General features: G+C 39.1%; 1 protein-coding gene across 1 annotated transcript; it reads left to right on the plus strand.

Annotated features, from left to right (window-relative positions):
- The first annotated feature begins 1,222 nt into the window (after positions 1 to 1,222).
- LOC105398062 (acetyl-coenzyme A synthetase) lies at positions 1,223 to 16,484 on the plus strand. Its single transcript, XM_048632664.1, has 9 exons — positions 1,223 to 1,590; positions 6,088 to 6,283; positions 6,638 to 6,865; positions 7,378 to 7,493; positions 8,519 to 8,711; positions 9,854 to 9,987; positions 11,120 to 11,309; positions 12,143 to 12,332; positions 13,892 to 16,484. Exons 1-9 carry the CDS (start codon positions 1,289 to 1,291, stop codon positions 14,326 to 14,328), a joined length of 1,986 nt encoding a protein of 661 aa, XP_048488621.1. The 5' UTR covers positions 1,223 to 1,288; the 3' UTR covers positions 14,329 to 16,484.
- Positions 16,485 to 17,475: the final 991 nt, after the last annotated feature.

Consider the following 17,475-nt stretch of genomic DNA (forward strand, 5'->3'; position numbering starts at 1 on the left):
TCTTTCTTTCTTTCTTTCTTTCATTACCCTGCTCATATTATTCAGACAGTCGGTAAAAAGGCTTGAGTAAAGAAATATTTTTTTTCTTTACATAAATAAATTTAATTAACGTAAAATCACATAATTTTTGGGGAAGCTTATTTTTTATTTTGTGGCAACACCACCAAAAACCAATGCTGCTAACATAACGGCATATAATAACCGATGAAACGCACTTCTACTAGTTCCATGCCCGAGTGTATCTGACCAATCACATTACTGAGGGGATGAAATGGCCACTGAACCAACCAATGAAAACCAGGGAATCTGTATAGAAGATAAGGAGCCATAAAAGTGCTTCATCCACATCAATGTTATCTTTGAAAAAAAAAACATTATTATTTACGCAAGGAACATACAAAAACGTATTTCTCTTTAAGCTGCGTACACACCGGGCCAACGAACGGCCAACGAAGGATATTTATCGTTCGCTAGCGTTGGCCTCCGCATGCTCGTTGGTGTTCGTTAATACGTCCAAAAACAATTTGTGCTCGAACGAACGTTCGTTGGCACTTGATTCCGGAACTTTTCTCTTTCATTCGCAATTTAATCATGGACGACGACAACATCATTATAATTGAAAACATATCGTCGTTACTCCATTATTTGTTTTTCTGCATGATCTAAATGGCGGGAAATATCCAAGTAATTATCAAATTGGACGTCTACACGCTACGCTCTCTTGCTTCAACTGAGCGTTCGTTCGTTGGCCTTCGGTGACCGTCCAAACAGGGTTCGTTCAAATAGCTCGATTTCTTTGATGTTGCCGCCTCGCTTCGGATCGCCGGCACACGCCAACGAGCGATCGTTGGCATTCGCTAATCCGTCCAGATTGCAGCAACGAAGGCCAACGAAACCCGTTCGTTGGCCTTCGTTGGGCCGGTGTGTACGCAGCTTTATACATGGAAAAAACTGTCTCCTTCACACAGGTCTCCTTCAACATGAAAATGCCACGAAGCCGTTATTATTCTGAGGAAACATATGTGAAATTTTTCTGTTTTGTATTTTAATATTTATCAAAACATTTAAAATTAATTAAAAAATGTTGTTAACGTTTTTCACTCTTATTTGCCGAGGTTTTTTTAGAACGGCTCATTATCTGTATGCGGAAGCGAGTGCGACCAAGCTTTATCTGCACAAAAAACCATAGACTCTCCTAAACTCTCGTTAGTCTATATTTCTCTATGAACTGTCAGTGCGTTTCTGTGTTTGGGCGGGGGTGCACGTTTCTGCGCGCCACTAAATTACGATGTCGCGTCTTTACCAACCTTCCGATTATGTCGTGTCTAAATCCCGCTTGCCATCTTTCGAGCAATACAAGGAGATGCACAAACGATCCTTGGAGGACCCCGAGGCATTCTGGTCTGAAATAGCCAAAGAATTCTACTGGCAGACTCCAGCAGAGCCCGGGAACTTTGTGTCATACAACTTTGATATAAATAAGGGTAAAGTGTTTACTAAATGGTTGGACGGTGCCGTGACCAACGTCTGCTTTAATTTGCTGGACCGGAACGTGAGGAATGGCCACGGGGATAAGATCGCCTATTACTGGTAAGTGGGTTTATTTGTGTGTTATATCACAGCCGGTCGATAACGTCAGCTGTGTTCTGGGCCGGCGCGCGAACTATTGATTTTCCTCCCTTCGTATTGCGAGTGCGACCGAACATTTATATTTCATCAGCGTATCACCAATCCAATCTGAGAGAACCGCGCATTTCAATTTTCATGGCATCTGTTTTTTTTTATTGGTATACTTATGACTTGCCTTTTGGAGATTTTACTTTATTACATATTCATTTTAGCTGTAACTGCACTTAAAAATTAAATAGTAACACATACATAATATCCTGATGAACTTGGTCACTTCTAAGTGATGTTGATCTTATGTATCTATTTGTATGAAGTATATTTAACTAATCATATTCCTATAATCTCTCTTTAACGCTACTACTTTGTATATAAAATCCTATTCCTATAAGTTTTATAAAATATGAACTTTAACACCTCTTATCAAAAGGTTAACTCATGAATCTCATGATTTCACATAATATTTGTTTACATTATGTAATTAAATAATGATAAAACTAAATATATTAAATTAAACTGTAATTCAACAAATTTATTAAGAATTATTATTATGAACATGATATTATTATTCATTTTGTTTGCTTATCCAGTCAGTCAGTATAAATTGGTGATATGCTCACAAAACAAACTCACATAATCTTTCACCATTTCAGTCAGACACTGAAATGGTGGCATAGAACTAGTCATCAGACATTTGATTTGATATGCGGTATCATCATCTTTTATATTAGAATATCATTGTATCCAATTACAATAATTTCACTATGCCCACAGTTACGGATAATTAAGGTTAAAGAAAGTTCTATGATATGAATATTATTTATCACCCTCAGCGAATAATCTAGCCCAACTATGTCTCCCTGACTCTACGGTAACACCAAAACTCATTCAAGCACTATCAGATCCCTGTCTAAGGCCATAGGCCCAGTCAGTCAGTCTATGGTTAAGTCCCACAAAGAGTCAGGATTGTTTTATAAAAAATATAAAGTGTGATGAATGAAAATAACTTTAAATTCCAAAATAGTTATACATAAAGCCCATAAATAGTCTATTTCAGGACATAGGCCTCCTCCAAGACTGGAGAGTTACTGGTAACTGCCATCATTTCAACACTTAGCAGGCATGATGGGAATATGACATAATACAAATGTTTAACAACAATATTTGACCGAGCCTAAAAACAAACCTGGGTATCTGCAAAAAAAAGTCACTAACCAGTAATGGTCAATCTGCGTTATCCTGATTATCATGTTAAGGATATTAAGAGGATAGCTATGCTCTAGCATTGTTAGCATATTTCTATATCTACAAAAACCCTAATCTGAAACTATTCTTACAGAATACATAATGGTACAAAGTTCGGTTATATGTTCTAAACTTCAAATACCTATTTTGTATTTTATGTAATCAGAACAATGAAATGCTACATCGTACTTATAGGAATACCTAATTAAATACATTCCTACCTATACGAGTACTAGTTAGTTTTATAAATAATGTATTGTAAAATGTGGCTTTAACTCACTGACCTCTACAGAGCTACACTATTCCGAAACTATTGTTTGGCAACGACCTACAATACCTCTTACACTGTTGCTTACTGTACCATTTTACATTCTTTAATCATAATTATCAAAAGCACGCAAAGGCCCTCACTGGCGGATTTCCACAATTTGTCAATACAAAGACTTGATTGGATCATTAAATAGTGTTACTACAACTACTACTGCTTGGAGCGCTCCTTGATAGTGCCTGATTGCTGACCGATGATGATATCTACACTGGCTAACTGTGTCGTTTCTCGAGGGTCACTATATTTGTACAGATGGACGGACAGGGCCTTTCTCCACTGTTCCATCTTTGAAAAGGGAAAAAATGGGAAGTATAGAATCAAAATGTGGCCTTCCGATATTTTGATTTTTCGACAGCGGTTCAGGGCATTGGAGAAAGGCCCAGTCAAGTACGTTTTATACTTTTGTGGTACATTTGATCAGATTAAACGAAATCACGGACTTTGAGTAATTAATTACTTTGAACTCGCATTCCATTAATTTATCACAAATATTTTTAATCCTATACTTAGGCTTACATACCTACTCAATTAATTGAACAAATTTTACTTAACATGAAATCACGAGTCTATAGATTGGGTATGCGGCTTGTTAAATCTTTATTATCACTATGATACTGTCACTTTGGATAACGCCTTGTCAATAATATTACGAAGATAAACTTCCATTCGCTTTGAACGAATCTTCTGACTCAACCGGAGATAAAATAATGAGAATGGCTCGACCTTGTTCAGGTAGGTACCAATTTAAGTGATCAACTCTTGTGGCAGAATATTTTTGGTTCCCTAAGTAAATTATTAAATATACCCAAGAAATTTTAAAAAATATATACTTTATTCGGTTCTACCTTTTTTGGCCCAAGATTTATTTGCCTAATCTCGTATTGCATAGTAACGTTTGGTTAAAGTCTCGTTTCGCCGAAAATCGAATGGCATAAATCTCGATTAGTAAAAAGTTATTTCGCATTATCTTGATTAGCCTAATAATGGTATGGCCAAATCTTGAATAGCCTAATAATAGGTTTATAAAAAGTAATAATATTTGTTTGGCTTTAACTTTGACGGAGCGTCTCTCTATAGGGCAAACTGGTGCCTTGTATTGTTTCCGCTGTTTGGAAAACGCTCCGCTCCGCTTCGCTGCGCTCCGCTTCGGTTTTGATGAACATGTGCACCTAACACGCTCCTCCTCGCTTTGCTCGTCGTCGCACCTATCTTTAGGTTTCGATCTCATGGGGTTTGTAATAATTATTGTATGTGTATTATAAATGTATGTTGTATTGCTCGTTAACTTTCGATTTTTTAATCATTCAATATCGTGATTTTCGGGATGTATGAGAAAAAATACCACAATTTGTACATTTACTACATACTTAATATATTATTTATTAAGATAACATTAGGAGAAACAAGATTATACATAGGTATAGACGAACATACATTTGAGCAAACGAAACTTAGGTGTTTAAAGATTGTGCCTAAAGAGTTTTAGACGAAACGAGCCTTATGCCACATAATTCTTGGCAAAGTGATGGTTCGGCCAAAAAAGTTTAGACCATACGAGTTATGCGAAATGAGTTTTGGTCAATAAAGATTATGCGAGATGAGGGGAACCGACTTTATTCAAAGTTAGTTCAACACAGAGATAGTATTTCAAATAAGTATCTACCGAAAAGTAACAAACTAACGTTTCTCATCTCTCTGCTTGCTGATATATTTATGTATATCCAGATGTCTTTCCCCGTGGAATGGGATATAGAGGTACATATCGATCTACTATTCTATTAATGTCTGTGAGTCCATCTGTCTGCCACGCTTCGTGTGTTCACTCACACATGGTCCAAACAGCGGATGACCCACGGGACGACGCATGTGACCATGATAATAAAGTAGTATAAATATTTATTTTACACGACATTAATGACCCTTTATATTTTGCCGTACTTAAAATTTAATTAGTTAGGCAATTTCCTTGATAATAGGTAGGTATGTATAATGACTATCTTTCTATTGGTCGAAGACACGTTGCTATCACGCCTCACGCCATTCGTTTTTTGTATCGCTTTATTATTGTTTAGTTAAAAGTCATCCGATTATTCAATTGAATATTTCAACAACATACTTAATTAAAATTTCCGTCATCAAGTTACAAACCCACATTGGTAAAACTCTCCAACGAACGCTATAATTTGATGAAATTTATAACTAAATTTTATGGGACGACCTCTGAAATATAAAATACTTTAACTTGTTAAAAAATCTACTTCCCTGCCCCTGCCTCCTACCTTATTCCTAGTTCAAGCTTGAACTACAAGTTAGGCATTTGCTGTGCGCAATAAGATCTACATAATATTTTCTGGCTTTAGCTGATAATTGTCCATTGCTGGACATAGGCTCCGTGACAACCACACTCCATATCGATCATTATAATTGAAAGTATTAGGTATTTACTCTGTTGCTACCTAAATATTTAACAACTCCCAGCAGTTTCAACTTCAAGTGGAACAGTATTTTCCAGCAATGTTATGAATTGTGACTTTCAATGACCTTAAGCGTCATGTAAATGTAGTACCTACCGACACATTGGAGGATACGTTTTATCTCTGCTAGCTTTAGCACTGAGTTATTTTCTGCATAATAAATTATTAAAGTGTATTCACCGATTATAATGAAACTGTCCACTTTTTTCGTGGATGTCTGCTTGCGTAGCTTCTAATCCGTAGCGTACATTTCTTGCCTTCACGTCCAGCAATGTATGGTTATTAGCTGATGATAGATTAATGGGGTACCGATCCGTACTACCTTAACCAATGGGCTTTAACTACTATTCACATTTGACCCCACACTGCTTAGCGAAGCTCGCGCTCCCATCCTATACCTGTACACCTCTGCAGGGAAGGCAACCACCCGGATGACTACAGCCGCATCACGTACCGCAAGCTCAAGGACCTGGTGTGCCAGTGCGCCAACGGGCTGCGCGAGCGCGGGGTCACCAAGGGCGACCGCGTCTCCATCTACATGCCCATGATCCTGGAGACAGTGGTCGTCATGCTGGCCTGCTCCAGGATCGGGGCCGTGCACTCCGTTGTGGTAAGTTCTCTGACCTCCAAGTGCCGTTAGCTAACAGTTGCGCGGTTTTTTGTTTGCCGAATCGGCTGCTCTAGATTAAGTTGCGACTGTAAAAAATATACCTACCTGGCTAACTACATTATTAGTTTTAAATATGAGTAGTGGTTGGTTGCTTATGCTTAGTACCGTTAAACAGACATGATATGGGTATAGCAAAGTTGTATGAATACCGATCCCAAAAATACAACAGTCAATGCAACTCCTTGATATGAATAAAAGAAAGCAAATTTTAATTAAAAAGGGAAAAAGAAACTCTAGTAATCATTATTTAGTTTCACGGCCGGCGCATTCTCTAACCAAAGGCTATACCACCAGTTCGCAGGCTTCTCCTCCGACTCGCTCGCCGAGCGCATGTCGGACTGCAAGGCCAAGATGCTGGTCACCGCGGACGGCGCCTGGCGCGGGGAGAAGCTGCTCATGCTGAAGAAGATCTGCGACGAGGCCATAGACAAGGCGGAGAAGAAACACGGCCACAAGGTGGAGACGTGCCTCGTCGTCAAACACGTAGACCGAGTCACGCCGTGCGGACAGCTACAGGAATATGTAAGTAATTCTAGTGGCCTTGTATGAAATAATTAGTTGGTCGATAGGTAATTAACTTGCTATTTGAAGCGATAAATCTTTGCTGAACACAATAATAATGCTAGCTACTAGCTTGTTATGGTAAATCTTTATTCTTACGCCATTGTTTTTCATGTAGGTACAAATGAATTATACTATTCATGTATTTTATTTCTATATACATATATCAATGGTAGGAGTGTCTCGTCAATTTGTAATCCGGAATAGAATCGTTACACTGGGTACCACGTAATTTGTCCAATGAGCAGTTTTGTTCCTGCGTCGCCATATATTTAGACCGAAAGGTGACTGGTAATGCGAAAAGCTATAGATCGCATCCAGTGGCGGGCTTTTGGAGAGGCCTACGTCCAGCAGTGGACTGCTAACTATGAACAACAAACTCAGATGGCCACCTAACAACAAGTGCGCTGTTTGACGCTTGGCCGTTTGTTGCAATACAAGTGCACTGTTTGACGGTGGTTCCTGTATTTCAGACGACGTGGAACGACGAGCGCGACGTATGGTGGCAGGAGCTGATCGACGAGCAGTCCACCATCTGCTCCCCCGAGTGGATGGCGGCCGAGGACCCGCTCTTCATGCTTTACACCAGGTCTGTTGCGTTTCTACTTCTAGTAATGTTATTATTATGAACGTGCTTTACGACAGGTCTGGTGCATTTCTAACTCTGGTAATGTTATGAACGTGCTTTGCAGTAGTTCTGTTACAACTTACTGTCCTATTAATCAAGGCCGATGGATGATCAGGTCAAACTGATACAGTTTTACCGGATCGGATTTGCATTCAAACGCGAGCTTACCTTCAGGCCAACTTCTGGCCAAATTATACACACACGACGATGTTTTGTGTTCGAATTTTTTCATATAATTATCTAGATTCAGTATGTACCTACTGTTACCAGTATAGTCAAATCAATTTAGCAATAGCATTTTGATTATGACAAAGTATTACTGAGTGACAATGTCACTGCGAGTAGGTCAGGGTCAAATACAACTATCGCTTTTGTTTAAGTTAAGTGCCTGTAGTTGAATTATATCGTTAGCAGAAGTTTTTTAAAAGTTAACAGTTTGTAAAAAACTTAACTATTGAGTAGAAACAATCAGTTTAATGGATACGGTAATTATAAGTTTTTGTCTGCTGAAGTTACTTGCTTTGTAAGACTTTTTGTTTCAAAATACTTAATGATTTAATGATGATATTATTTGACTATGATTCATGATAATTACGCTACCTTGTAACGGGTGATTGGTCAGAAAACCCCCGTATGACGCACTCCTTGTCCTCATTGCTCTGACGTGATTCTTGTGAACTACGAGTATGTCCTATTCAATTTCCATCCGGTTAACATATCATGGCATCCGCATTATGCACCCAGTGCGCGAAGCATAAACGATCGTGCATATTATAAGAGGACTTATAATGAAATGCGGCACGCTGCATCCTGGCATAGTGTGCGATTGTTTATTTAATATCAAATAGCAAACACCTATTACAATAATTTTAAAACTCTTTCACTGCCTGTCATAAGTGACCACGCGAACCCTGAAATAAATTTACATACTTCCTTTAAACTTTAATTATTATTACCTATAACTGACCATCCCGTCTCCTCCTCAGCGGTTCCACCGGCAAGCCTAAAGGCGTGTTACACACTACGGCCGGCTACCTCCTCTACGCGACGACGACGTTCCGCTACGTGTTCGACTACCAGGACAAGGACGTGTACTGGTGCACCGCGGACGTGGGCTGGATCACCGGGCACACGTACGTTGTGTACGCGCCGCTGGCTAACGCTGCCACTTCTGTCTTGGTGAGTGTCTATGGAATATGAATGGAGAAAATGTGAAGTAGCTATGCCCGATTAAGAGTCAAGTAAAGTTGGAAAATATTTAGACAAGTTAGCAATTGAGATACGCGCTGAGGCTGACACAGAGATCTCATACAGGGAAAAATGATGCTTAGGTACCAATATAAACGCAGCATTAAATGCGGTTTTGTAAAGCCTTGGTTTTGCTGGCTAATGATTCCCTGAATGAATGATAATGGTTTTAGGATTAAGAAGCACGAACCTAGAAGCTAGAAGACGATCAACATAGATTGTTAAGGTTACCTGTAATTCAAGTCCAGTATTTTCTTAAATAGGTACATATAAAATTGTTACTAATACGCTATGGACCTAAATGTCTGAAAATAAAAATGTTTATTTATTTATTTATTTATAACCATTAACATACGCTATGTTATTGTGTAATATTATTTTTAATGAATTATATTCCAAAAATAAATGGTTGGTATTGTATAATGGATACTGACATTATGGTATCTACCTGTAAAAAACAAACATTTCCTTATGTATACAGTAGGTACTAGGTACGAAGTTTAACGGCTTGGAGATCTCGGTAAACATCTAGAAAAAATACATTATTTACATAGCAATAATGGTTGACGCTCGCGATGAAAATATTTTTGTCAATCATCACCTTGTTTTTCCATACGAGCAAGTATAACGTAATGTTAATTTTAGTGGAATCAAAGTCCATATTTGTTGCTGATGACGTCTGTCTCTCTGTAGGAATATTTCTCTTACGCTAGATAGTGCTAACAGAATATTGTGGTATTTATTCTAAAAATGTTTGCTTTAACTAGCACCTAAATGAAAGATACCTACGCTAAGCAGTGCATTGCTATAAGCTGAAGAAGAACGGGGAGAATTATTGACGTCCAGGAGTGGGCGATTATTATCTCATCATGATGATGATTTTTTGTCGATGTAAATGACAACTACCTCATGGCACTTACGCTTTGCGTGATACGCATTATTTATCTGGGTACCCCGTTCGTATTTGAAGCGATCAGTAGCTTATACATTCAAGGAATCCCCTTTCTAGCACACATTTCATACCGATATTAATTAAACACAATAATTAACCATATCAAATCTTTTCATTCCAGTTCGAAGGCACCCCGTTCTACCCCGAGAATGACCGGTACTGGTCTCTCATAGACAAGTACAAGGTGTCTCAGTTCTACACGGCGCCCACCGCCCTCCGGTCACTCATGAAGTTCGGAGACGAATACGTTAAAAGGTAACTACTAATAAATTTTTTGCTACGTCTACGCAAAGTTCTTGTATAGCAAACCAGCCACACATTTAAAGCCAATTTTCTTAAGTAAGTAAAGGTGGCAAACTCTAGGGTTTATCAATGTGTTGATAGGATCAGCCAGTGAGAATAGCATCACTCATCAATTTTTTATTTATTTATTTATTTATTCTTTTATTGCACAATTTACAAAAGTAGATATACAATGAGGTGGACTTAATGCTAAGAGCATTCTCTACCAGTCAACCTGCAGGAGGTTCAGTCATCAATAGTCGCTGACTATCCAGGGTCGCCGGACAGGTATGAAGTTCAGTTGATACGTCACTTGTGGAGGCTCCTTCTGTGCACATCTATGAATGAACCTATATGTACATAAAGTACAAAGTAGTGATTAATCAGATGTCTTTTTTTGGAAAATATCATTTCATTATTATGACTGAGTGAGTATTATCACTTCGGCATCTTCACATTTGAAATATTTTATCTCAGTCGATGGATGGCTCTGTAAATGTAAACCATACGGTAACAGATAACTTTGTTAAACTATAAGTGTGGGTAGGTACGCTAGATCGAGATAAGATATTAATATTGTATCATTGTTTGTGCATTCATTTTATCAGCTGTCTCTTTAATCTGTACAATAGTATAGTAACCAACAGGTGTATACGATATATGAATCATGAGATAAACCTCACCTGTAAATAAATTGAAATGCCAAATATTTAAGGCAAAACATTCCCTCGAAGCGCCGTACTGTTTTAGTGCACTTAGCTTTATGGCCATTCATAGCACTCCACTCAGAAGATTTTATCCCCCGTTTTTCTCTTTACCAAGACTAAAGTTCCCCTCCAAACAAAGAGTAGGATGTTATAGTACATTGTTACCCAAGGGCTGTAAGCCGCTTATTGAGTCATAGAGGCGTCAGACCATATAGAGGGTGCTAATTGCCTAAGGTGTGCAGTTGCTATAAACTATAAGATGAAAGAAAAAATTAAAACGTCTTTAGCGATGGCGCTAATAGCCCAAGGGGCTAATTTAAGGGATCTAACTACGATAAATTAAATTATCAAAGCAAAAATAAAAACATTTCATTCAACCAACCCTTCCTCCCTTCCAGACACAGCCTGCAATCCCTGCGCGTGCTCGGCAGCGTCGGCGAGCCTATAAACCCGGAGGCGTGGCTCTGGTACCGCCAGCTGGTGGGCGGCGGGCGCTGCTCCGTGGCCGACACGTTCTGGCAGACGGAGACCGGCGGCCACGTGCTCACGTCGCTGCCCGGCGCCACGCCCATGAAGCCCGGCGCTGCGGTGAGGGAACTACATTTATAGTGCTTTTAGAACGGTTTCTAGTAGGTTTCGGAACGGTTTCTATAGGCACATTTCATCTTGCCGATTGCATTTATAAATTACCATCTGGTAGTGCCCAAAATGCATAACGATCACGCAAAATCATCAGCATCTAGCGTCTCTTTTTCAGAAACTCTGAATATCCCGCAAAGTGATACAGTCAGCCTTACAAGTAACTTGGTATCTTTCATCATTGTACCCTAACCGAAACCCTAATGTGAACTCAGAATACTCAACCAACTCAAGTAACTTCAGACTCTAATAATATATATCTTAATCTTCTCAAAGTCAATTGCTTTTCTGATGAACGTCAATCTTTTACAAACTACTCACCATTCGTTCTCAGGGCTTCCCGTACTTCGCCTTAGTTTACTAACTTCAAACTCTTAATCTATCCTAACCTCTTCAGGGCTTCCCATTCTCTGTCATGGAGCAAGTCCAACTTTACTAACTTCCGACTCTAAATTGAAATTGAAATATCGTTTATTTGACGTAGAATAGTCATATTATTACTCTACCACCATTTCACAAAGGCCCCGTCAGAAATGGCGAAAGATACTCCTCGAGCATCTCTTCAACTTTTTGCTTATATCTAGTACATTTTTTTACTTATATTTAGTACAATTTTACATAAGTATATCTATCTAATATCTAATCAATCCTCGCCTTCTCAGGGCTTCCCCGTTCTTCGGCGTGGAGCCCTACTTTACTAACTTCATACTTCTTACTTTCTCAACATAAAATTTTCTGATGAACGTCAATCGTTTACAAATGTATCTTCATTTGTTCTGCAGGGCTTCCCCTTCTTCGGCGTCGAACCCGCCCTACTAGACGAGGGCGGGCAACTCATATCGGGCGAAGGCGAGGGCTACCTGGTGTTCGCGCGGCCCTGGCCCGGCCTCATGCGCACGCTGTACGGCGACCACCAGCGCTACGAGCAGGTCTACTTCTCCAAGTTCCCGGGCTACTATTGTACGGGTGACGGTGGGTGTTGTTGATTCTAGATTATAAGACCCAGTTTCACCATAGATTGTTGGATCGTAACCAGGGATTAGTTGTTGATGATTGACACATCTGTCTAGAATTTAGGACCACTTGCACCAACATATTAAATCTAGATTTAGTGTTAAATCTCGATTTAGTGTTAAATCTCGATTTAGTGTTAAATCTCTATTAAGTGTCAAATTTTATATAGACTGACGTTTCTTAAATCGAGATTTGACACTTAATCTAGATTTAATATGTTTCTGCAAGTGGCCCTTAATGATCTAACAGACTATAGTGAAACTAGGCATAGCCTCCTAAATCAGGGCACCCTGTATCTTGGGCGTGGAGCCCGCCCTACTGGGAGAGGGCGGGCGGCTGGTCTCGGGGCGGGCGGGGCTACCTGGTGTTCGCGCGGCCCTGGCCCGGCCTCATGCGCACGCTGTACGGCGACCACCAGCGCTACGAGCAGGTCTACTTCTCCAAGTTCCCGGGCTACTATTGTACGGGCGACGGTGGGTGTTTTTCATTCTGGATTTAGACCCAGTTTCACCATAGATTGTTGGATTGTAACAAGGGATTAGACATTGCAATGTAACAAGGGTTTTTGGGCCACTTGCACCAACATATTAAATCTAGATTTAGCGTCAAATCTCGATTAAAGAAACGTCAGTCCATATAAAATTTGACACTAAATCGAGATTTAACACTTAATCGAGATTTAACACTAAATCTAGATTTAATATGTTTGTGCAAGTGGCCCTTAATGATCAACAGACTATGCTGAAACTAGGCATAGACTCCTAAATCAGGGCACCCTGTATCTTGGGCGTGGAGCCCGCCCTACTGGGAGAGGGCGGGCGGCTGGTCTCGGGGCGGGCGGGGCTACCTGGTGTTCGCGCGGCCCTGGCCCGGCCTCATGCGCACGCTGTACGGCGACCACCAGCGCTACGAGCAGGTCTACTTCTCCAAGTTCCCGGGCTACTATTGTACGGGCGACGGTGGGTTCAGTTTTTAGCTAATAAGACTCCTAAATTAGGGTAACCTGTATCTTAAGTGCCAATTTTGTTATCTATGGATGTTCCAAATAATAAAGCTGATAGGCCAGCTTCCAGCTCAGAAGTGGCTAGAATATCGTAATATGACTTTAGTAAAAATTCGAAAATTGTGAATATTGCAATATTCTGGCCACTCCTGAGATGGCCTATCACTCAGCCCTTCAAGACATGACTTTTGGAACAACCTGTATAGTAGTACTCAGTTACAATAACAGGATAAATATGGTCATTGTTGCGCCCACATTCCACACCAATGTGGAGATGTTTAAGTGGAGACGCGAAGAGATGTTTTTTTGCTCACATGAATACACCGAAGAAGTGTGAATAATGAAATTCTTTTGTTGGTTGAAAAAATATAAATATCTGTTCAGTAAGACAAGACATCTCCGCATTGGTTTTTTGAATAGTTACTTCAGAAATCAGACAAAATAAAAAAAATATTGTGTCTGCCGTCACATTACGGTGGTATATAACTAAAACCAAAATGCGTACACATTCCAGGCGCCCGTCGCGACGAGGACGGCTTCCTGTGGGTGACGGGGCGCGTGGACGACATGCTGAACGTGTCCGGCCACCTCATGTCCACGGCCGAGGTGGAGGGCGTGCTGACCGAGGAACCTCGCGTTGCCGAGGCAGCCGTCGTGTCCCGTCCACACCCCATCAAGGGGGAGGCCCTCTACTGCTTTATAACCACCACTGACGGCGCTCACTTCGACCAATCACTCGTCGACGCCTTGAAGAAGCTAGTCCGCGCTCGCATCGGCGCTTTCGCCGTCCCTGATACCATCCAATACGCTCCGGGTCTCCCTAAGACCAGGTCGGGTAAGATCATGCGCCGGATACTCAGGAAGATCGCACTCAATGACACCGACATTGGAGACACTTCCACCCTGGCTGACCCCGCCGTCGTCGAACAGCTGTTCAAGAATCGTCCTTAAAAAACACACGTCCAATAGCAACAGAGCACGTAATAGTAACGTTTGCGAAAGCAAAGGTTATGTATAGTCATTTTTAGTTACCTTTTAAAAGCAAAAATAGGCGTATTTAGGTGGTGCGGTGTTTTTGGCGCTTGTGTGAATGATAGCATCGACAGAATGGCACAAATAGATGCAATACTCACCTGAGCTATTCTATAAGCTTACTGCTTCCATGAAATGTCGCCATCTTGAAACCCTTCGTCGAATTAGGAATATGACGAAAGCGTCTAGGCAGCTATGGTGTCGGTGTATGTTAGTTATTGTATTAGCTAAGAACAAAACATATATTACAATGTTATTTATTAGATATAGCTTGCACAGCATGTTTTAATGTATGAATCGCGTTCATAACGTGTGTTGTTATTTATTTTATATTTTATTTATTTAATTTAAAATGTCTTTGAGACTTTATGGGCTAAGTTTTAAGACTGGTGAAATGTTATTAGGGATATTCAGTTGCAATATTATGACTGCAGATAATGCTGGTTACTACTCTGAAATTTAATTCAGGTCGTATAGCTTTTTATGTTTTATCCTCAATTGGATTCAGCTTGCTTTTCAAACGATATTTTATATGGCTGCTATAATATTGTCAAATTAGTAACTAAATGTACTTATTCATAATACTACTTCTGACTCCGATGTACTTACAAAGAATATGTAAGTATATTACGTTAATGTAACCAAGTCAAATCACAGGTTACAGGTGTTTGTTCACTATTTTATTTATTGACAACGTGCTTTGCACTGACATTTTGTTAATTTATGAATATACTTCACTAATTACCCGCAAGTACAACGATACTTATACACATGAGTGTAGAGTACAATCACGAACTTAACTTTTAGAAATAATGTGTTACCTTCTTTAAATCATAAAAAATGTCATACTGCTTATCTTCTGTCCATATACCCGCCTTGATTAAACTCTATCTTGCTCAATATCTATAGTTTTTAATGTTATGACTAATAACTTAAAGGATGCATGCAGGGTGGCTTTTGACGAAGTTTTATTAGCGTACCTTTTACATACTACTACCAGTAACTATCGCCGCAAAAAAATGCGATGGCTCAATATCACTGTCATTCATTAACAACGATTAAATAATTACTAACCTTTGTCTATCAGTCAGTAGGTACCTATTGTGATTCTTACTTTGATACGTAAATTAAGTTACGTATTAGTGAATTTCATAACTTACCTAATCATTAATTGGTGACAACTTCCATGAAAATTGTGTTTGAGTGTACTTACAGAAACATCTCTATGTTGTGTGTGTATTTAATACAATTGCACGCTATATAGCTTATAATAGGTATAATACGTACTTTAACGCACATAAATGTTTACATAATACGGAATGGGCACTTTGACGAATCGGCACAATTTCATCACTGAATGATTTATTTGTATGGTACCTATGCACGAGGCCGATTCGTGTAATGTGTCTACCTAGATACTCAACGCCAAAACTTCAGAAAGTAAAGAAGGGTCAATGAACACTACATAGGCATCACACTTAAATCGTTAAGTATAACATAATTACCTAGAAGAAAACAAATCTACTTACTTAAATATTGTAGAACTCGAATAAGTAGATAGTATGCACATTGTTTATTATGTTTAGTAAATTGAAAATCGGTCAAAATTATATGGCTAACTAAATAGTGAAAAAAATATGAAAAATCTGCAACACTATCTTGCTATAATGAAATGTGATAAATTATTAAATTGTAAAACAACACGACGTTTCAGGTTTTGTTTGGTTCTTAATTAGCATTTTATGTTAAACTTATAAAAAATACTCTTAAATTTTATGTTACAAATGAGAAAGTAAAATTTTACTAAAGTAAAATAAAATTATTTAATTACCATTCTCAACTATCAATTGGACAATTTGAATAATATTTTGATTATGTTTTTAAATAATGCACTGTGATTATTAATGGGTTAAATATACGTGTTGTCCCAAATTGTTACATTGATGTTGTAGGTACTTAAGTAGTGAAAACTCAAATATAATGAAAAAATCGAAAGATACCTATGAAGAAATGTGATCTATGAGAAAATTATAATCATTACTTAATTGTGTAAGAATAAACTTCAGTCTATGACATTACTGTGTTTTAATTATAAAATTTCGCTCACCTACCTACATGTAAAATACAAATTACCTATAAGTTAGCGGCACATGTGAAATAAAAATAACAGTTGGCCATATCACAAACCCACCTAATCTCAGATTAAACCTGATTTGTGACCCCTACTGTGTGCCCAGATACACACTGACCCCAACGACGACGGATGGCCAGACCTTGCACTTTAAATATAGACACAAAGAATCTGGCCTTCGCATCCATCTCGATCCACTTGTGCTGGTTTCCTGTTGATCGCCGTATCCTTCTCTCCAGTTGCTAAATCCATTCAACGCAAAGTGGGACCGCCTTATGATCACATTATTATAATCCGGGACACCCGAATTACACTGGTGGGTGTCACTGTGTCACTCAATTCGTTGCCGACACCTACATACAGTGCTATGGTCGAATACACAGTTGCGTAGAACCGTGAAGTCCCGAGTTTGATATTGAGGATTTTATTTAAATAACCTAACCAACGTTAAAAACACCAGACATTCAACACTAAAAGTAGCATAACTTTTGAACGGCTAAGCCGGTTTTGTTAAAATTAAATATGGCAAAGAACACTTGGGGTAACATTACCGAAATCGGTTCAGCCGTTTGGGAGCTAAACTTATAACACTCCTATTGGAGGTTAAAAAAAACTATTATGCTAATATAGTTTGGATCTATACATATCAAACATACAAAACAAACCAGGACCTAAGGAAAAACTCCGGGTTATTTAAACTAACCACAGTTCTGTTAATCTTAGATCATGATGGACAGGTTCCAGTGGAATTACCGGCACAGCCTCGATCATGTAGGCACTGGGAGGGAGGGACTTCCCCGCAGAGTGGACTATTGTTTGTGGCGGCCTATCTCATTGAAACAGGCACTGCACAGGATAACTGCTAAACATTAGGTATACATTTACGTATGGTTGATAAATTTCACTTAGGTACCATCACACCCTTTATTATTAGT

Source organism: Plutella xylostella, chromosome Z, assembly GCF_932276165.1.
Source record: "Plutella xylostella chromosome Z, ilPluXylo3.1, whole genome shotgun sequence".
Taxonomy (NCBI): Eukaryota; Metazoa; Arthropoda; class Insecta; order Lepidoptera; family Plutellidae; genus Plutella; species Plutella xylostella.

Bases quoted from the DNA above. Each gene is read 5' to 3' on its own strand.
- LOC105398062 (XM_048632664.1), top strand. From the start codon at position 1,289: ATGTCGCGTCTTTACCAACCTTCCGATTATGTCGTGTCTAAATCCCGC. The intron at 1,591-6,087 runs GTAAGTGGGTTT...ACACCTCTGCAG, and splicing joins GATAAGATCGCCTATTACTG to GGAAGGCAACCACCCGGATG. The intron at 8,712-9,853 runs GTGAGTGTCTAT...TTTTCATTCCAG, and splicing joins ACGCTGCCACTTCTGTCTTG to TTCGAAGGCACCCCGTTCTA.